Source organism: Taeniopygia guttata, chromosome 2, assembly GCF_048771995.1.
Source record: "Taeniopygia guttata chromosome 2, bTaeGut7.mat, whole genome shotgun sequence".
NCBI classification, from domain to species: Eukaryota; Metazoa; Chordata; class Aves; order Passeriformes; family Estrildidae; genus Taeniopygia; species Taeniopygia guttata.
Window position 1 is genome coordinate 43,046,320 of NC_133026.1, and position 21,666 is coordinate 43,067,985.

General features: G+C 40.2%; 2 protein-coding genes across 14 annotated transcripts in view; one reads left to right on the forward strand and one right to left on the reverse strand.

Annotated features, from left to right (window-relative positions):
* Window positions 1-3,825: 3,825 nt before the first annotated feature.
* Window positions 3,826-9,116, reverse strand: ASTE1 (asteroid homolog 1). Of its 2 annotated transcripts, XM_030265081.4 has the most exons (4): window positions 7,660-9,114; window positions 5,863-6,073; window positions 4,598-4,793; window positions 3,826-4,316 (listed from the first exon to the last, which is right to left on the reverse strand). In XM_030265081.4, the coding sequence occupies exons 1-4, from the start codon at window positions 8,971-8,973 to the stop codon at window positions 4,022-4,024; spliced, it is 2,016 nt and encodes a 671-aa protein (XP_030120941.4). In that variant the 5' UTR covers window positions 8,974-9,114; the 3' UTR covers window positions 3,826-4,021. The 2 variants fall into 2 exon arrangements, with proteins under 2 accessions (XP_030120941.4, XP_030120940.4); XM_030265080.4 differs by lacking the exon at window positions 4,598-4,793 and having other exon boundaries at window positions 4,064-4,316; window positions 7,660-9,116.
* NEK11 (NIMA related kinase 11) overlaps window positions 8,815-21,666 on the forward strand; it is an 82,483-nt gene continuing 69,631 nt past the window's right edge. For 5 of the 12 annotated variants that reach the window (XM_041714498.2, XM_072925788.1, XM_072925789.1 and 2 more), the window contains exons 1-2: window positions 9,297-9,435; window positions 12,646-12,895. In XM_041714498.2, coding sequence (XP_041570432.2) covers window positions 12,732-12,895 — 164 coding nt within the window. In that variant the 5' untranslated portion in view covers window positions 9,297-9,435; window positions 12,646-12,731. Of the gene's footprint in view, window positions 8,954-9,255; window positions 9,436-9,836; window positions 9,878-12,645; window positions 12,896-21,666 lie in introns of those variants that run through there. The other 7 variants (XM_041714499.2, XM_041714496.2, XM_030265076.4 and 4 more) reach the window with 7 other exon arrangements.

The following is a 21,666-nucleotide window of genomic DNA, read 5'->3' on the forward strand; positions in this document are numbered from 1 at the left end:
TTAGCTTATGACTGTGAAATCACTTGAGTGATTTATAAGACAGTAATTATGGGAATTATTTGTGTGTACTGAATTAGAAAATTCTCACTGGCCAAAAAAACCCCATCCCTCTCTCAAAGAAGCTTCATTTTCCTTCCTTCCTTCCTATTAATAAAAAAACCCCATTTTCCTGGTAGGGTAACTTTGAATTTTAATCCACAGAATTACTTTTAGAGCTAGAAAAGCATTATCATAGATTTATTTTGACATTGTAAAATTATTTTAAATATATTACAGTGTCTGAATACTCTAATATTCACTAATTGGAAATAGTGCTTTTTCTCAAAATAGTCTTGCCCTGTTGTCATCACTCATCATCCTTTCAGGAAATGCAAGGAACTATCACCTAAAGCATCTTGAAGATGTCTAAAGATCGCTAGGGGAAGTCAAAGAGACAGTGGTATCTCTTTCTCTCGCAAACTTGTGCATGTGCATCTCTCCTCAGTGTAGCCTAAAAATGTGACAGTGATATTGGCTCTGGCCCATGCTGTCACAGTGAGGAGGAATTGTCATGAACAGACCCTGGGATATTTCTGCACTTGACATTGTGACTTGCCCCACATGCCATGTTCGAAAGCGCAGTATGAATTTCCCTGCTAATGTTACTGGAATTGTAATTCTTCCTTTTGCCTGTAGGATTCCTAGACTTTGCCAGGAAAAGGGGCTGCAGACAGGGCATGAATGCACATTCAGTCTGCTTTATACATACAGTTCATCCATGGCTCCTCCTGACCCTCAGTATGTCCATATTACCTGGACTACCAATGTGCTGGAGATGTGATTGTGTGAAGACAAAGATCCTGTAGCACTTGGCCCTCATCTCTTCCTGGGGTTGTTACCACTGAGCTGGGAGGGCCTGAACAACATGACCCTTTAGAGAAATGCTCTTGTGTCTTCAAGGAAAAGTTTCTTACTTGCAGCAGTTCTGCCTTTCAGAAGTTGGACAAATTTGACAGTTGTTGAACAATTACTGTCTTTGGCAAGTGGGGCTGTAGCTGTTCAATATTGTAGTATGTTGAGTATTTCAACAGAATTTCAGAACGCTTAATTAATAAAATCCTTACTATTCATTAATAAAGACAGCTAGTAAAAGCTGATAGTGCATGCTGATGAAGAATCTTGAACAAACTTTGATTTTGTAAAGGGACACAGCTATAGCTTTCACACAATTAAGTCTTAACTTGTGGTTGATATTCTTCCATGGGATTTGACTGCTTTGTGCTCTGCTCTTGGTCTTGGAGTCCCAGAAATCTAGGTAAGTACAGATGAATGCTGGATTGTTGTCTTAGCTTGGAATGTCATTGCTGAGTCCTTAAACAAATGTTACTGAGTGCCCCTTTCCCAGCACAAGTTCCACTTTCTGACTAAGGATGTCATTCTAAACAAATAAAATTTCAGTCTATTAACGACAATTTTGCCTTATTGCAGGGTAGGCTTAGTTGAATGTAGTTCACTTAAATATGCCAGAAGTTTTGGTGCTGTGTTTTCCAATGGAAGGCAAAATACTAACAAATAATAAATCTAGTTCAATGTCATTATATATAAAACATGCCTGGACTGAATTCCATTGCCATTATTTTGGCTCCTGTTGTGATTCATTACTTAAATATGCCAGAAGTTTTGGTGCTGTGTTTTCCAATGGAAGGCAAAATACTAACAAGTAATAAATCTAGTTCAATGTCATTATATATAAAACATGTCTGGACTGAATTCCATTGCCATTATTTTGGCTCCTCTTGTGACTCATTACCACTTTACAGCAGGTTTGAGATTTTTTTTTCCAGAGCAGTTGAATCAATAGTGGGCACTTTCCATAAAAAGAGGCTTTTCTTATGGGATAGAAATGAGCAGCAACTGAGGAATTTACCTGCTTCTACTGAAGCATGGAATAAAGAATTTTGGTTTTAATAAGTAAAGTCGCTTTATTTTTTAATTTTCCTACAAAGAAGATGGAAGACCTATAATGAGTCAAAAAGGAAAACTGTAGTACTTTAAATTCTGCATGGTAATTCTAGAATCAGTAATTACTTTTTTCAGCCTACAGGACTGGTTTTGCAATGAGTGTGTATCATTTCATTAGCAATAAAGAACAGCTGAGTTCTGCATTGAGAACACATTTCCACTACAGTAATTCTTAATTGAATCAGCTTTCCTAAGGGTAGTCTCAAAATGCCATGTGGTCATAGCAATGTTTTTATCCCAAAGAGGAGTATTTGACCTTATTCTAGTTTTCTGAATTATCTAATTGAAAATATGACTTCTTATCAAGTCTCAAGAATTTTTACGACCTCCAGCAGTTTTCTGATGTGGGATTCAGAGTAAATGAAGAGCTCTCTTCTCACCAGCACTAAGAAAGTGGACTCAAATACACCTGTATTTTTATATTTAAGACTTATTATGCATGTGACTATTTCTGATGATTAAAAATTAGGTAATTACAAGCTTGGTAAAATAAAACATGGGCTCATCATGGAGAAGACGATGATTTGGACAATTAAGAATTTCAGTTTTACTTAGTAAAATCAGTAACTGTAACCCCTTTCAACTTTGAAATAAAAGTCATCTGATGGAAATGTGATGGTGTAGGCTGCTGTACATAGAAACCTACAGAGAAATGGGTTCTGGTGTGGTAGATGTACGTGCCATCTGCTGGTAGTTCAGTAAGTAGCAGCTTTTGTAATGGAAAAAGATCTTGCTAGGACAGGCTGTATCTCAAAACTAGTTTTCTCTTTAGTGTAACATCTTATAGCTCCGTTCTTTTCTCATTGACTGTTTTTTGGGCAGTATCAGCACTCAGCTGTCCAGTACAGGAGATCTTTCCTATAAATCCTAAGATATGGTGAGTAACTTCCATGGGAACAGAGGTAATAGGGAACATAAGCAGGACTGAAAACTTGAGCACATAATGCAGGAATCAAGCTTAAATTTTGGTAAGTTATGGGCAAAACTTTGATGATGAGAGGTGGAAGTCATGATTTTCCTACATGCAAGAAAAGATACATGGATTCTTGAGAAGAAAAAAACCAAATGTAACTAAATAGGGAAATAGGGAAAACCAGTAGTTTAATAAGGAGTATTTATATGAATTGACTAATTATGCTGGAAGGTTTCCTAATGCAAAGCACTGAGAAATAGATGATGTAGGATTTAAAAAAAATTATATATTGCTTTTTAGCATTAGTGTGTTGATATCAAGGTTTATCAAGTAATTAGTGTACATAGGGGAAGTCAGAACAGGTCTGGTTTTTAATATAGCCATTGTAGAAAGAATAAGAGTGACAACAGCTTAATAGCAGAGGGTTGTACACAATCACTGTGACAACTACTGAGAATTAGCAAACCTGTAGAAACTTGTTCCCATGTGACAGCTTTGTGTGTGCATGTAACTCTAACACATCGCAAGGAGAAGGGGGAGAAATAAAACCTGAAGTTTTTCCCTGAGTATTGACAGAACCTCTAATACTGCAAGCACAACTTACTCAGTTGTCACTAAGCAAAGCTACCTCTCCCTGCAAGTAAAAGTACTCCAACAGTAATGACTGATTTAATAATTTTAAAACTGTCAATTTCTATTTTAATCTCAACTGTTAGACTGTGACCACTGTGTTCCTCAAACACAAACTTTAAAGTTGGATGTTTTGTAAATGAAGTGTTCAGGGAAATGAGACAGAGCCAACTATAAATGTTCAGGAAAAGATTTCCTCTAAAATAGTCCTGCTTTGAAATGCTAAACAACTTTGCTCTCATTTTCAATTAAACTGATACCCTTTAAGAAAAACACCACAATTTTTAGACAGCATTTCTTTTATACAAATGTAAGTTACAAAAATATAAATAAAAAATCACCTGAAGCAAGGTTTTTTGGTAAGATTGAATCAAGAACTCGTGTGAGAACAGTTGAACAAGTTCCAATACAGTCGCATATTTTAATGCTACTTCTTTCACCAGTAAGGCATTAGAAGTTATTCCAAGAATAGTGCTTTCAGTCATCCACTTCCAGTGCTGCAAACCTATTAACATTGCATAAATGCTGAGTTGCTGGCACAGCACATCTGGTGGCTATTTTTTTCTTGCTAGATGTTTTCCTCTTCTTGCAGGACTCTGATCTGGTCTTGGTCATCTTCTGAAAGAAGTCTGGAGAGACCACTGACTCCACTGTATTTAACAAAACCAGATAAATCTGAGCCATTTTTGGAGATAACATAAATAGATTTTCCACTGAAGGTGCTGATTTAAGCTCTTGATACAGTCTGTGCACAAGGGTCCCAGTGTAAAGCCTGCTCAAAAGAAGGAGAGAACCTGCATTTAGAATTAAACCTCAACAGGACAGGTACAGAAACATGTTACTTGATGACAAAGACATACAGTATCCAACAGTCAACTCCTATGCTAAGTGTATTTTCCTTTATAAAAAGTGCTTTTTCTTTACAATTCCTTTAAAGAAGGGAGTTTTGCTGTAAGTACTGGGCAAAGGAGTTTGACAGAGAAAATGAAACCTGTTAACACATTCCTTCCTTTAGGGTTTTATGTGGAAAGCAAATCTCTGGAACAACCTTACCTACTTAGGTCTGGCTCAGAGAGAGGAGTACCAAGTAGCTGGTTGAGATACAATCCCATCTGAAGACAGCACTGCCACTGGCAAAAATTGTGTGCAGCATCTAAATCAAAGTCGTTATTTTGCAATTTCTTTTCCTTCCATTTTAGAAATTCGCTATATGCAACACTGTCATCTTCAGCAGGTAGAACTGCGGGATCTAGGTTGTAAATGAAAAAATAACTTGGAAATAAATGTTCTGCTATGAACAGTACAAAAGGTATCTGCAATGTATAGAGTAACGTCTTCTCCCTGGTTCTACCTGAAAGGACGATGTAGCCCAGGTGGGGTGGTTTCTTCTCCCCGGTAACAACTGATAGGGCAAGGAGAAATGGCCTTAAGTTGCACCAGGGGAGGTTGAGGTTGGATATTTAGGAGGATTTTCTTCACAGAAAGAGTGATTAGACACTGGCATGGGCTGTCCAAGGAGGTGACAGTCACCATCCCTGGAGGTGTTTAAGGAAAGACTGGATGTGGCACTCAGTGCCATGGTCTGGTTGACAGGGTGGTTTTTGCTCAATCATAGGTTAGACTCCGTGGTCTCAGAGGTCTTTTCCAACCTAATTGATTCTGTGTCATCAAATCCAAACAAGCTTTCCATCTCACTACAACCCACTAGGAAACCCTGTCAGTCTGGTTTCTATAAACCAGAACTTAAAGAGACTGTATAACCCTGGCATGCATCATCTTTGACATCAACTGAAGGACTCCTGGAGGAAATGTCCATAACCCTAACAGGTGGACATATTACCAAAGCAATTTCTGTAATTATTTAATACTTTCAAATTTGCAATTCATAGGCAGAAAAAGTGTGCCTGGGCAACTCAGCATTTTTAAGTACAAATGTTTTTAGAAAAACACATAAGCAAAAAAAATATTGGAATGCTCCAATAGTAGTTTTTTGATGCCTGAATACATTACGCATATTTTTTGTAACTTTTATACGTGAATTAATATTTTGATCCTAAAGTACGTACTTAGGAATGCAAATTAATGTTTTACAATGTGGTAAAGTACTGTTTTACCTACATAAAATGCTAAATTGATGGTTAGCACTTTTTCTTTGTGCATATCAATGCATAGTGTGACACCTCAGGATATAGTGTAAATCAAAGCTAACTCCTCTAAATTTGGACAACTCCCTGTAAGTGTGGAAAAATGAATTATGGTCTGGATTTCTGTAGTAGCTGAACACTTAAAACTGTATTCTCCAAAGAATACAGACATACCTGGATCATCAGTTATCCTCTGCAGTTCTTCAGAAACTATCATTAGAAGCAGAGCCTTTAACTGGTTCAGCTTAACTTTTGGTTCTGAGCAACGTATCCAGTAACACGTTACAGCAACAGGGAGTTGTAAGTGACTTGGGACAGGCTCTAGGAAGCTCATTTTCACTCCCAGAGTCTCCAGCAAAAGCATCTGACGGCAAGAAACAGGCACCTGAAAATAAATTTAAAAATTGGAGGTAAGACACTTGATCTCTTGTGAGCAATTTCTAAAAGGCCAGTAAGTTCCTGGTTAAATTAGTTATCGCTTTAGGTTTTTGATAAAAAATTATTTCAGTTTCATAGATATTCTGAACAGGAAATATTTTTTTAAATACTACTTAAGACTTTAAAAATGATGCAGTTAAATGTCAGGTAGAAAGATAAAAGTAACTGGTAATAATTAATTCCTACAACCTGTTCCCTTTTTGCTGAGCCATTTAATTCACAGAAAGTGGTGTTATAAGCTTTGTCCATAACTTCACACATGCAGAATTGCAGCAGGCTGTTCAGCTGCAATCTGAGTGCTTTGTAAACCTTGATTAGGATTGCTTTGCCTACTCTTAGGCAGACATTCCCACAGCAGAAGAGCAACTGAAAATCATGTCAGTTTTGCCTGGAGCACTTTAAATGCTGAACAACGCTTCTTCTACTAGCCTTTTGTTCAATTGATAATTTGCTAAGGAAAACTGTTGTAGCAAAGCTACAAATTCATTAAACAAATGCACACACCACGGTTGAAGTAGTGTCATTACTCTCTCTTAACATGAAACTTGATTTTTCAAGTTCTTAAGTGTGTATTGCTTAAAAGGTGTGTGCCAATAACCTATGTAAAGTAACCTGTACTTTGGACCCGTAGTATTTAGTGGGTGTAGCAGTGGTGGACATGGTTCCTTTACAAAGGAGCCACCAGCAAGTGATAAAAACATTCAGCACTGCCCACACACAGAGATGTGTTAACAGTCAATGTGAACGCTAGAATGGATAGAGCACATGTGCCTTAAAAATGCAGAATTAAAACACATGGATTGCATTTCTGGACGCTGCAGAAATTTCTGTATACAAAACCTCAGTTACGCAACTTCAAGAACGGGAGATTACTTCCCATTATGGCAAGTTACAGAAGTGCTACCATGGTGACTGGAACTAACCTAGTACAACTTTCCTGTGGTTTTCAGGTGTTTTTCAGGTGCTGTTCTGCTCTGTCTGGCAAGCGTCAGACCCATGCTAGCAGGAGCATACTTGGGACAGGTAGAACTGCTGGGCAGCTGCAACATTCACACTTGAAATGACTTCTAGTTAAAAAGGCACGAGTCAGATTTTGTTTCAGAACACTGTTCTGAAACATTACACACCTTGATCAAATATAAATGAGGTTTTGTTGTGTTAAAATTGGACTTTCCTAAACTACATGAAACCAAATTCTTTCCCAGAAAAAGCAAATATTACTGTAACAAAATACACAGGATGAAATAAGGACTTCCAATGGAAAATGCGGGGAGTATTGCATTTACACACACACTACAACTTCTCATATAATTTGTCTTGGTACACTTGGAGGGGGGCATGAAGGAAAGGAGATGAAGACAACCTGATGTAGCTTCTTAAATATCACAGATACTTCTGTGTTAAGTAGTTATTTACTGAGGTGCCTTAGTTCAGACATCGTATTTAGTGGGCAGATGGAAAACGTGAGTCCCAACTGTTTTTGTGTCACTCGTGAAACACTGTTAACTATGATCTGTTGTGACAACCATTTACCTCCATTAACTTGTCCAAAGGAAAACGATCATCACAAAAATCTGGGGGTAGGCTTGCTGCTTGAACAAATGTTTTTTTAAGTGTCTTTTGGCATCTGTCAAACTCACAAACAAGGGGCAGCTCGTTGGTCTGCTTACTTGGAGAGGCATCTTCAGTACTGTGAGATACTCTCAGAAGCAGTCCATAGATAACTCGTCGGATGGGCAAAGCCGTGCTATGAGCACTGGGTCTCTGCATGTTCTCCACCTGAACGCGGAGGAAGGTACTTCTAAGTATCAGGGCATTGATGATGAATGGGGCCAGCTTACCTTTCGCCAAAGCATCAAATACCCACTGTGGTACGTCTGCTTTCCTGGCAGCCTCGCACTCATAGCTCCCATTCTGAAAGAAATCTTCAAGATTCACGTCAGACGGCGCATAATCCTCCATTGAAGCGCACAGAAGCTCCCGTATTTCTTCCCTCTGGTGTTTCTTGAGGTATTTCAGCACGCTGTCGACGGCCTCGGAGGGCCCCGCAAACTGCGCCAGCCAGCTCAGCAGTCCCTGGAGGCGGAGGTGCTTGCCGCCCCTGCCCGCCGCGCAGCCCCCCGGCAGGCACACCTTGCTGAAGAACGCCTCCAGCGCTTGCAGCTCCACGAAGTCGTTGCCGTGCATGACGGCGAAGAGCGGGAGCAGCGCCTTGCTGAGGCGCCCGAAGTGCCGGCAGAAGCGCTCGGCGGAGAAGCATCGCGCGGGCACGTAGCATCCCTGCGGCGCGGCGGCGGCGCGCACGCTCTGCCACTGGAAGTGGGACAGCGGGCAGTAGCCGCCCGCCAGGTCGAACACGAAGAAGTCGCTGTCGAGGGAGAGCACGGGGCAGCCCCAGCGGTTGGCCAGCCCGGCGATCTCCCGGTCGGCCTCGGCGAAGCACTGCACGAAGGGCACGCCGAGCCGGCCCAGCGCCTGCATGAAGACCTCGCGGGTGAGCAGCGGCGCCAGGCAGCCGCCGGCGCGGCGGGACAGCCGGTGGGCCGCCCGCAGCTGCTCGGCGGCGCGGCTCCGCAGCGTGGGCAGCTTCCTGTCCTCGGCGCCGCGCCCGCCGTCCAGCACCACGAAGGGCGCGACGCCGCAGGCCCGCAGGACGCCGAAGAAGTCGCGCACGGCCGCGGCGAAGGCGCCGTAGTCGCCGCCGCGTCGGAAGTCGGCGTCGGGGGCGAAGCAGAGGCGGTGGTACAGGCTGCTGCCGTCGATGACCAGCTTGGTGTCCCGCACCCGCAGCTCGGTGAAGAACACCCCGCGCTCCTCCACGAAGCCGGTGAGCCCCGGGACGCCCATGGCGCCGGAAGCAGTGCCGGCAGTGACACGTGCAGCCCTCCCATCCCGGATCCGCTTCCTCCCGCTCCTCCCGCCCGCCGGAGCTCGGGCGCGCGCGCCGTCTCCTGGCGACGGGGGCCGCGAAGAGACCGAGTCCTGCGCGGGCCGGGCCGGGAGCGCCGCGGGGCCGGGAGCGCCGCGGGGCCGGGAGCGCCGCGGGGCCGGGAGCGCCGCGGGGCCGGGAGCGCCGCGGGGCCGGGAGCGCCGCGGGGCCGGGAGCGCCGCGGGCGCTGCCTGTGCCACCCCCCGGCCACCCCCAGGGGACACGCCGCACCCCAGGCACCGCAGCCCCGCCGTCGGGACGGGCGCTGCAGCGGCAGGAAGCGGCGGGGACGCGCAGCACCGCCGGCTCCCGGGGAGTCCCGCCTGTCCCGGAGGGGTGAGGAACGGAGACGCCGCCCTCGCCCCTTGGCTTTTGGGAATGTGGGTGCTGCCTTGTGTTTTGAGCCTTACACGGTCTTGAAACAATGTAATAGCATCCCCGTGGTTATGCTAGGGGATCCCGGCTTCCCGAACGTGCGTCCGGGAGATACTGAATTCGATAGGCGAGTACATTTGACCCCGTCTTATCATCACCCTCCAGCTCCTCTGCTACCAGCACTAATAATAAAATTTAGTTATCATTTCTCTAGGAACAGTAAAAAACAGAGCTAAAGTGAGATGATGTCACTTTAGCCTTGGGTAAGTTTATAAAGATGTTGAAAAGAAAAGAATAATGGAGCCAGTGTTGAAAACCGGTTTTGTTTTTGGTTTGTTTTTTTTAACAAGGACAAATCTTTCTTTTTTTTCTTTTTTTTTTTTTTAAATTTTAAAAACATCCAAAGGAGCGGGCCAGTGAAGTCATCAGCTGGAAAAAAAAATCAAGGTACTAAATACTGAAGATGTTTACAGCTAAAGACTTTAGAATTTGTGCTGCAGGGGGTGGAGAGTGGCAAATTTTAATGTAACACAATGGTTCTTAAGGAATAAAAAGAAAACCCAATAAAATTGGAAAATGGCCTTGATTGGCAAAGAAGGGATTATCTTGGAAGCAGAAAATGTCAGAGTATCTTAGCTGTTGCTAAAGAAACCTGGAGGTTATTCTTACAGAAACTAAGAAAGGTCAGGGAAGAAGCTGAGATGGTTTGCACTCAGCATGTGTAGGTGGAACTATGAAACCCTAACCAGCAACTTTCCTTTAGTTTGCAGCACAAAAAGGAAGATTTAACTCTAGCTAGGGAAGAATATATTAAAAAACAGTGATTCATACAATGTAATTGCATTAGTTTGGTCGGCATCAGCAGGCTCCCTGGCTCTGGGATGGGACTTGGGAATGGTGGATAGGACAAAGGAAACTCCTTTGATATATGGATATAAAGATACTGGATAGGGTATACTGAGGTTTTTTGGGTTTTGGTGTTTGTTTTTTTTTTTTTAGGAAAAGAGAGCTGGAGACTTGATTGCTTGGTACTATCTCTAGTTTTTCTGAACTTTAATAAAGCAAGTGATGTTGCTGCTTGGGAAATACCTGCTCAGTGGGAGGTGGACACTGGTAGGAAAGGAACAGAAGGAGGGTTGGGCTAAAGGTTTGAGTGAGGTAGGAGGGGCTGTGGTTCATATACTTCTTGAAGAATCCATCAGTCTTATGGCTAAGTCAATCTTTAAGGTCTGGCACTTCAAAGGCATTTCTTTTGGATGCAGTGATCATCAATCCACCTCTTCTCTGCCATTAAAATGCACCTGTAATGTCACAATGGCAATCACTGTCCCCTGCCTTCTAACACTCCAGCAGTAGATGCTAAAGCATTTCATGAAGTTACATGATAATTATTACTATTATTATATAGGGAGAGAACTTGAAGCATAGAGAGTAAAAGGTGGGAGGCATTATTAGAAATAAAGCACAGAAGTTAAACTCAGTGAGCTGCTTGATCTTAATCATGGTTTTGTGGTGTAAAGGATTGTCATACATTCCTAGGCCCAAGTAAGTATGAAAATTTGAAGGTGAGCTGTGTTAAGTGACTTCAGAAAGAAAAAAAAAGTATAGATAGCTCAGGAGTTTTTCTAAGTGCAATTATTTCTAAAGGAATTTATGAAGGCATACATAACACAGCAATTATGAAAATATAACAGTAAATGAAAATTGCATAAACTTTCTAGAACAGGCAATATAATATTTTATTGAGCTCATCTTTCTGCCCTCCCCTCCTCTACAACTCAGCGTAATACATTTGGGCTCCTTCAGACAGATTTGGAGTTACAGGGAAATAATTTTCTAGCTGACATTCTTTCCTTCGTGTTGGCATTTCAAATTTTTTGTCAGTATTGCTGAGAGAGAATAAAGTATTAGGAGTGCTGTAGTTTAAAAAACATGCAGGATTTGTATTATTAAGATGTCTTGTAGTAATTAAGGTTTATCTGTGTTTCATAATGTGGTGACAGTGCAATGGCAGGCTTTTTGGTATGGTGTGACAGCAGCTCAGCAGATGGGTATGAAAATAGGTTCTTGTGCGTATACACACACATACACAGAATTTGTTGTTCCAAGACACAAATCTGTAGTCTTAATTTAGGCTCTACATTCATTTGGAAGAGAAGCCAGTGACTTGTAACCTAAAGTTGTACAGCTTTCAGAATTAGGTGGTTTGTCTTTGCTTTTCCAAAACCATCATGACGACAATGAAAATCCTGTTTATGTGCTTGCTTTGGCCTTGAAATGATGTGGTGAACAAGGCCAGTGTGGGCCTGCTGCTCTGCAGTGCTGATGGATGGTAACAATAGCAGCACTGATCTTGCAAGACCTTTACTTGCTCCAAAGGATCTTCAAGCAAAATGATGCATGTACCATTATATAAAGACAAAGTAATGAAAACAATGTGGTTTTGTTATGTGCAGTGAAACACCTCCCCTTTTTCGTTTGGAGTGAGGAAGGCTGAGTAAACAAAGTTACTCTAAGCTCATGTTGAGCTATTGAAAACCACAGAAATGCCAGAGCTTGGCCTTTCAGTCCTTATGTTTGCAGAATTGGGACCTCAGTTAGACAGGAATTCCCAACCAAAGCTAACTTGTTGGGAAGGTTGGAAAGGGGAGTCATGAAAGGGCACAGTGAAGGAGAAATGAATTTTAGGCAGAGTTGGGTTTTATTGGAAGACTTGCAGATTTTCTGTGAAACTAATTTGCAGAAGATACTGGTAGTGAGTCACGGTGAAGCTGTGAGGTCAGCACATGAACAGATGGTGAAATCTGAGGGGTAAATGAAAGAGCAGAGAAAACAGAGATGGGAGAGAACTCAAGACTGGAGGTTATACTTCAATATGTACAAAAATCTTGACATTAGCATCCTGAAATGCAGACATTTTTGGTGTCAGGTACTGTGGTGGTGTAAAGAGAGGTGGTGAAGAAGAGTGCCATATCTAGGGGAACTGTGCTATCAGTTCAGTGAATTAATTTAAGGTTGATTTGAGGAAGACTGACTATGTCACGTCTACATTATCTGGAGTTTGTTTATCAAGTCTGCTGCCCGCAGTTCAGCAGCTAATGATTCCACTTAGTTTGTGTTTGCTGCAAGCTGGGTACTGTAAACACTGCCACAGAATTAAATGAGAAGTTTAATAAGAATAATATATTGACAAATCAATGTTTTTCTATTTCAAGTGATTTCTGTGAACATCCATGGAAGAATAAAATGATTTGAAAGCTACATCCTTGAGAAATTGGTGGAGTTTTTGTTGCAAAGAGAAATGCTGAAATTTCAAGAAACTGTGAAGCATGTCACTGTTGGATTTAATTCTGCTTGCTCAGATGCTGTGATTGCAAGAAGATACACTATTCAGAGGAAACTTGGCAATGGAAGCTTTGGAAGTGTGTATTTGGTTAATGACAGAAAAGCAAAACGCGAAGAATTGTAAGTAAACCCTTCGAATGCTTTAAATAAACATGTTTGGAACATATTTCTTGCATTGTAGATATTTTCTTTGTGTCTCATCTCTTAGTTTGATGTTATGTTGCAACCTTAACTGTCTAACTTTAGTGAGGATGTAAGGTAGAGGCAGACTTCTTTTGGTAACACTTAATTGAATGCATTCAGGATTGATTCTGTGTTACTGTAAAGACTCAAATTGTTAGAGGGGTCTCAAAAAAAATCTCTACAGTATTGATGACCTAACTTTTATAACTGAGTTGTCTAAATGCAACCTGAGAAGGAAGAGTTACAGAAATTCCAGTGAACGCCTTTCTATTTGCTGTATACCTAACTAGTAGGCTTGATATTTTTTAAAAATGGCCAGCAATTTTTGATTTTTTTTAAGCTTGCCTGAATTTGCACAAGTCTTATCAGTTTTATTGATAAACCCTTTGGGATCCTAAAGCCACAATGACAAAAGTACATTTTCAGAGTGTTGATGTTCCTGTGTGTGGGTTTGATGTTGGGTTTGTGGCTTGACTTCCTGTTGTTCAGAACTGTGTTTGTCTACCTTGATACTTACATCAAGTGAAATTTATTATTGGCAATATTGCTTTAATAAGAGTGTAATCAAGACATAATTCTGTCAATTCTTTTCCTTCTACATCAATTTGCAGCTTCTCAGGTCCTTGGATTAGGGTTAGGGTCCACTGAGCTCTTAGCTTTTTTTCACATGGCTTAAACAGTTTTGACTCTCTCATAGCCTTAGCTACACTTTTCTCAAAAAAAGTTCTTTAATGAAATATTTCATTAAAACCAATAAACAGTATTTTTCATTTTATTTTTATGTTAAGATGGTCTATCATGCACATGGGGTGATGGGAACTACCTGAGCTTCTAGGACGCTTCAGAATTCAGCTGTTACTAAACTCATTCTTAGAATATTAACAGTATAGTGAAATGTGGGTCTCACACATTTGCTGCTGTAGCACGACCTGCCCAACTTCAAAAATAAGGAACATGCTGTAAGCTTTTAAATGTTTTTTAAATTTTTTTCTTAAGAGTTTTGAGTGACTCCTTGAACAAACATTCACTGCCTGCAGCATTTCATACCTGCGTTTTGTTAAGAGATGAGCCTGAGTCTGTCCTCTGCTATATTCAGGACAGGGGCTGAATATCAGATGACATATTTTTGCTTTAATTATTTAAAATTTTTTTATCAGTCTCTTTTTATCACAGTACAATAGAAATACACCAGGATTTAACCAGCTCAAGTGCTCTGAGATGTGCAGTACTGTGTTTAAGCCTTCCATCACGAGGGGGTGCTCGCCTACCACAGTTCATTCCTTCCTTGTCTCAAGCAGGAATTGACGAGGGGATTCCCCCAAATTTCTATCACTTATATGCTAATGGGTGACAAATATTGTCCCAGTTGAGCAGGAAAGCACAGGTAGTGTAAAGATATTAAGTGTAGGATTTAGAAATACTGGTTTCTTCAGGTGGTAAAATATGCTAGAAGTCTCAGTACTGCTTTCAGATAATCTCATATGGAACTGTACTGGTTGGTGCTTTTGTTATAGATATTTTTGAATGAAAATTTGTGTGGTTTAAAGGAACGATCTTAATACAGCTCTGAAGGCAATTTGACAGAAAAAAAAAACCCTACAAGCAACACAACTGTGACCTCAGCAGAATTAGAATTCTATTTTTTTTTTGTTTCAGAGATAACCTAGAATGTGCTGAGATGAATGTTATGTACAGTGTAAACTCAGCCACAGATAATTTCCCGAATACTGCAATAGTTTAAAGCACTATGGAAAGTCATAGGAATAAATCATGAGAGTACCAACTCCCAAGAAAAGTGACATATTGATACAGGAACTGTTCAGGGATATCCTTCTAGATTTTCTGTTAGTCAATGTCTACAGAATGCGTTAGTGCAGAGACTAAAAGTGGTTATTGTGTAATTTCAAGTATGCTCAGCAAAACTTCTGCAGTATTCTAGGAACAGTTTTAGGTTGTGCCTTGTATTTTGTTACCTCTCAAGCATCATACCTGTAGTGAGTGAAATGTTATGCACAGAATTGCTTCAGCTGGGAACAAGAGAGAGTTGATTATTTGGGGCATACCTCAAGCTAGCAGATTTATTCCACGTAAGACTTTCAGAGCTGCTCAGGCCAGCAGTGCCTGCCTTTCTAAGAAGTAAATGGCAGCTTCATGCTTCTCTTCAGTTGTTTGTATGGATGGGATCAGGATTATTGACTTTCTCAGATCACAGTAGCTCACTATGATATGGTTGCCTACTCTATAGGCTATGAAGCACCACAAGTATAGTAGCACGTGTAGATTCCTTACTGTAAGTGCCTCTTAAATGTTGCATTTTATGACACATTCCTTGCCTGTTGCTTTAACTTCCTAACTGGGTTTTTTTGTTTGTTTGGTTAGTTTGGTTTTTGTTCTGTTTTTTATTTGTTTTGTGTGGGGTTTTTGTAAATTTTATTTTCTGGTGGAAGAACTTTTGATCCTGTTGTATGATTCTCATTGAGTATGACAGAGGGTTAAATATCTCAGATAGAAGTCCCTGCAATTTATCTGAAAGCAGCAGAGTAGAGAACAAAAAGAATGCCCTCATAGAGAGAGGTCAGAACCTGGGAGGTTCTTCACTATGAACAAATTTTTCATGTACTAAACAATCTCTACAGGAGATAGATTATCATTTTCCCCCATTCTTTTGGAAGAAACTAGAATTCATATCTTAGATCCTAAAGTCAGTTAAGCACAGGAGACACATCTGTACCAAAGCAAGCTTCTTAGCTCCAGTTTAGACAGGATGTCTTAGTTTATGGATTATTTGATATTTATTTGTTCCTGGGTATTATGGACCTAGACCTACCCAAAGCAGATAACTTGGTTTGTATAAAGAAAGTAGCAGGATTGCAGCAGCATTTTTACAGCTAAATAATATTCCTGCAGTCACTTCTATGCTAGTCCCCCTGAATATCTTCTCAGTTGATGATAACAGGTAATTATGGTTAAAGACAAAATTGTTTACAGCAGAGATAAGTTCAGCACTAGCCTTGAAGGACAGTGCCATCACTTAAAGAAAATGAATGTCCTAATCAATTGTGCCGAGGGAAGCTCTGGGTTAAGTGTCACTGATTCATAACCAAGTCTGGGCAAGCAGCTGAAGCACACAGTAGGCAATAGCGACTTCTGGTTCATAAATATTCACAAGGTATTTACGTGTCCCTGTGGTGGAAAGGACACGCTGACAAGTGCCAAACTCCCTGGACTGCTCCACTGTGTGGTAACTGTGGGGTGTCAGCTCAAATTCTGCATCTGAATTGCATTATAGCTTTAATCCAGACTCATGCTAGGATACCTTGGAAACTGTGGGCTTAGCTGAATAATTTATCATGTGACTTTCAATTATTTATGACTTCTTATAACAAATGATATAAAATCTAAAGGTGGGGGCGATTTGTTCCTTATGAATATCCAAATGACAGCAGATTGCTGTGTTGTCAAATCCCTGTGTTTGCTGCCTGTTTGCTTCTCTGAAGGTATTCCAATGGAATGGTTATTTGATGCTGAATTGATTAAAACAGAAACAAATTACTCCCTGTCAGTTGTTGTGTACATATTAATCTAATTACACTGCTTTCCTTTATTCTTCTTCTTCACTTAATAATAAAACTAGAAATTAAAACTGGAATTTATTAGGGCATTTTAGATTTGTGAAAGAATATTCACGATCTCCTTGAAAACTGATCAAAGGTGCATTTGCTGTTGGACCTTCCTGATTGTGGCTTATTTTTAAATAAGCTTTTCTTAGTAAACCATCTTTTTCTTGGTTCTGTCACATGTGCCTGTGCTTTCTCATGTAAGGCTCAGCAACTGTGCCATGCCTGCTGGCTGGGTACGGTCATTCTTGGCCCAAATAAGAGACCATAAAAGCATTGGGCTTGTGGATTTAGCTAGAGCAATTTGAGAAGTGAGCCTTCATGAGCTTTCCACTTGAATGGCCAAGCATGACTTTTGTATTCTGTGAGCAATGTTACAGTAGTCAAGGCCTAGAGCTAAGTGTCCAAGTAATTTTCTTGCTGAACCTCTGTAAGGGTGGCTGATGCTCTTATGCTTTAGTTCAGAGTACACCTGCAATGGAGGTTGCTAGGGAGTGAAACTGTAGATGTTTTTCTTCAAGTTTAGCAGGCAGTCCCAGCTATTGCCACCATGTTTTCAGATCATTTCTAGTGCAGGTCAATACAATCCTGATTCAAAGACAAGTTTGATAACCTCAGACTCACCCAAAGCAGTTCTCACTGGAAACCATGTGGAAAGGGGCTTTAGTCCCTACCTCCTGCGTCCCTGTCAGTGCCCAGCTTTTCCTGCAGTCCAGCATGGCACAGTAGGGCTCCTCCAGCCCAATGTAAGAAACTTTAGGATGCTTCTGTGCTGGATAAGGCTCTGTGGGTGCTGCAGGGTGGTTTGGCATTGAAGCACAAGATGTAAGATTTCACCCTGCTCATGCTAGTGATGGATTTGGCAATTTAAAGTCACAGCCATGCTGCAGTCCTTTGCACAGATAATTACTGTGTTAAATTTTCTAGTTCCCTCATTGTGGTTATCCAGGGCTTCCCTCTGGCTGCCCTGGCAGGTCTGGGACCCTGGCAGGGGTCAGGAACCCCCTGTACAGAGCCCTGAGAGACACTGTCTCTGGTCTCTGTCCATGGAAAAGAGTTTTCAATCTTACAGGATGAATTACAAGCTCTGAGTGTTTGATATGAGTAATAATTAAGTGTGGCACGGGTGCAAAAGTAAAATTTTAGGATTCTAGATTAGGGGTTCAAAGGGGACAAGATGGAGGAAATTGGGTGTGTCTTGTCCTTTTCCTCCTTCTTCATGCCCTCCATGTTTCACTGTAATGTTGGCATTTTTCTATTGGTTTAGGCTGGGGACACACTGTTCAACGTAGATGATAGATATTGGCACATTATTATAAATATAGCACACGTAGTTTCTGGTATATAATGTTTGTAACATCCCACTGGGGGCAGAGCCCCGCACGCTGCCCTGCAGGACAGACCTGCGGCAGGGCAGCAGAACATGTTAGAGATAAGCAAGAATAAACAACCTTAAAAACAGCACAGGCGAATTATGGCTTCTTCTTTGGCAGCGGGGCAGAAAGACAGGGACTTTCTACAATCTCGGAATCATCAATACCTCAGATTCTGACACCTCATAATCAAAAGCATAAAACCCAGCATTCTGTGGCTTGTTTGGAAGCAAAAAATCCATACTGGAACATGTTGAGACCCTTTTTTTAGCTTGTGTAACACAGGTGTTTGTGAAATCCTCCTCAGTGCTGTCTGATACAGCCTTTACATCTGCTCAGTCACCTTTATGAGGTTTGGTGGTATTGTTACTGTTTTTTGGGGTTTTTTTACTGCTTTCCTTTTAATACATCGACTCCTGTTTATACAATATTACGTACCTTGTGTGGGGCTCTAATTGGTTAGTAGTCTTCTTGCCAATTACTTTTATTGGTTAGTAACAAGTTGTTATTCTGTATTGATTGGTCACTCAAACTCTCGGTGTATACGTGCAGGGAACTTGTTTGTGAAAGATAGTTTTCATTTTTCTACCTAATGGTGCAAAACCAGTTTATGCAGGTGCAAGCTGTTTTTTACCCAGGAATAGCTTGTTATGTTAATGAATTGCTCACAGCAGGATTGCTTTCACATAGGAACTTGCAAAATGCTAGCTTTGAGAAGGCCAGCTACTAATTCCAGGAGAGCAGTCTTGATTTTATGAAGCCTTTATGATTTTTCTACCTTACTGCAACACTAAGTAGCTTACTTTTTCATTTTTGGTGGGACTTGCCCATTTGACTGGGGAGGATTCTAACTAGGTCTTTAATGTGTGTAAGTGGGGGGCAGCTTGCCTTAAAGGAAATACGACTTGGGTTTACAGTAAATCTTGTCCCCCACAGAGCCAAGCTCCCAGGAGCTCAGTGCTGCAGCACTCACCACGTTCTGGTCTGATGTGCAGGCAGTGAGCAGTGCTGGTGGATGAGTTTATTGTTTTGAGAATTGTTTACAGGTAACATTTTCAACATTGGGTAGAGAGCTGCACTTAAGGCTTTGTTGGTGACTTACCTTTCTTTGAGGTACACAGCAGAGACAGAACTTAATGATTTTGCAATTAAGCAAATGTCTTGAGATCTCTTCTGTCTCATTCATTTTGCTGAAACTAGTTTTCATGCATTTGTAAGCTAGTTTTAGTAAGAAAATGGGGAGAAGTGCAGTATTATTTTTTTAGGTTGAGTTGTGGCCATCTGCCTCAAAGGTGTTTGAAATATTTAAATATGTCTGTCTACTGTATCTTCTTATGGGCTACCCTTGTTGGCAGGGTGTTTCCTCTTCAAGTCTGCATCAGGGTGGTTTGAACTTCTATGCAGAATGAGCCTCTGGTTTTTTGTTGCATTCAGTACATTGTCATGATAAAACTGCTGCAGTGAGTGGAATAAATTCTGGATTTCCTGGACAGTCAGTGTTCTTTTCCCTATTTTTTTTTCAGTTTTTTTTTTTTGTTGCTGTGCTTATGTGACTTATTAGTAACTGTAATTCCTAGTTCTTTGTTTTCCTTACATCCATGATGTGCCCTTCAAGTGTTCTAAAACTTTTTAATGTTGCTGGGTAGTTGCTTAATTTTTGAATTGCATATGTTTCACTGACTGTTAAGACCAGAGTATCATACTCAGAAGGGCTTAGAAGTATTAAAAGATTATTATCTAACAATGGATGTTATATGCAATTAATTTCCTCAGCATTGCTTGATTCCCTTTGCCTTTGTAGACTGTTTAGTAACGTGCTTTTGTAAAGCTATAAACCATGCTTTTATCTTTTTCTACACTCCTCTCCTTTTATTTTTTTTGGTACTATAGATACTTGAATGCATATCAGCAATAAACATTGAAGGAGATGCCTGATAGAAAGTGTCATGTAGGGAGAGTGGATTTTCTCATTAGAGTTGCAGCAATTACTGTTTAAATTACTTTTGGGAATTAGTTCCTCTGGAAGGACCATACTCTTGACATAAATATGCTTGCAACAATGAAAGGAATATAATTCTGCTTACAAATATATTTAAATTCAGAAAAGAACCAATTAAATTTTGCATTAACAAGTGTTTTAGTTGAATTTCTATGGAATGCATTATTACAGCAATTTTTAGTATATCTGGTTTCCCTTCAGAACTCCTCTTATTCAAAATACTCTATTTTCAGTGAACTGATGAATATAGATGGTGATATGAAGGTCTTTCTTCAAAATTTCCAATTGAAATCAAGAAGTCAAACTAATTCCTACAGACGGAAAATTCTTTTTTGGCAGATGCTCTGCCCAAGGCTGCTAGATGAAGAGTTCTAACATGGCAATTATGAGATGTTTAATCATTAAAAAGCTGGAAGACAAAATTCTGTATTAACTCTTGAGTTCTGTAATGGTGTCTCCTCTTGTTTGAAAGCAAATGTTAATTAGCAGAGAGCAGTTAATTGTAAAGTATGTTGTCTGTGTAATGAAATCACAATTCTGGTTTAGAAGATTTGTTATGTGATGGAAGTCTTCAAAGATACAGAGAATAAACCAATTATTTAGTCCTTGTTGTATTTCTCAAAAATCCCACTTAGGTTAGAGATAGCACGGTGCTTGCTCGTATTCTTCGGGAAGACTGGGCTGTAGGAAAAAGGCTGGATGAACAGTAGAGGGGGATAATGCAACATGTAACCATAAAGTATTGCTAAATAGAAGTACATTCCCAGGTATTGGTCAGTATCTCATCATCATTTTTAGTAATTTTTCTTTTAAGACACAGATTTCTTCTGTTTAATCACAGTCTATTATTATTTGATTTAGAGCTGAAACAATAAATGGACTATAAATGTATTTACATTTTATTTTTCCATTTCTCTCTTGGAAAAAAGTTCTAATTTCAGAAATATGGCTTTAGAGAAAAATTAATCCTTTATTAATCAATGTCTACTTTTATTCTGTAATTTTTAATCATTGTAGATGGCTAAGCAAAGTATTCCAAAGAATTTTTCACAATAAATGCATTTTTATATCTAAATAAATAATTCCATTTAATCACTTGTTCAGTTCTGTGGAAGATAACACAATTGCTCTGCTTTGCTTTATAATTACTGTTTTTTCCAAAATTGGCACATATGGTTGACCAAAAATAATTTAAGTTATGCCCCTTTGTATAAATTAGTTTACTCAGTGCTGAAGAAAATTATATAAGCTGTATTCCTTGAGGCCAACTTATTTCAACAGTATTCTTTTTCCAGAAAATATATTCTACATTTTTGGGATACTAATTAGGAATTGTTAATTTTCAAATAAGCATAAATCGTTTTCATCATGAGTTGGCCCGTTCAGTGTCAGTGCATATGTTAGAGCATTTGAGAATTTGGCATCTTCAAAAATATTTGTAAATGCTGTAATAAATGCTGTAAAACAGAATAAATTAGTTGCTGCTGACTGTTCTGGCATTACTAGGAAGTCAATAATGTCCAGGGGGATGACAAAAGAAATGCAGCTGTGCAGCGATACTTGGTATTGAAAAGGAGTTATGGCTTGACTAAAAAATCTACAGTGGGCATGGGAAGCCCATGTTTCAATTCAATTTTAGAAGTTCTGTAGTAATATTTGGGTCTGAAATGCTTTGCATAATGAGTAAGTATGTATACATAAGGAGGAATACCAAACAGC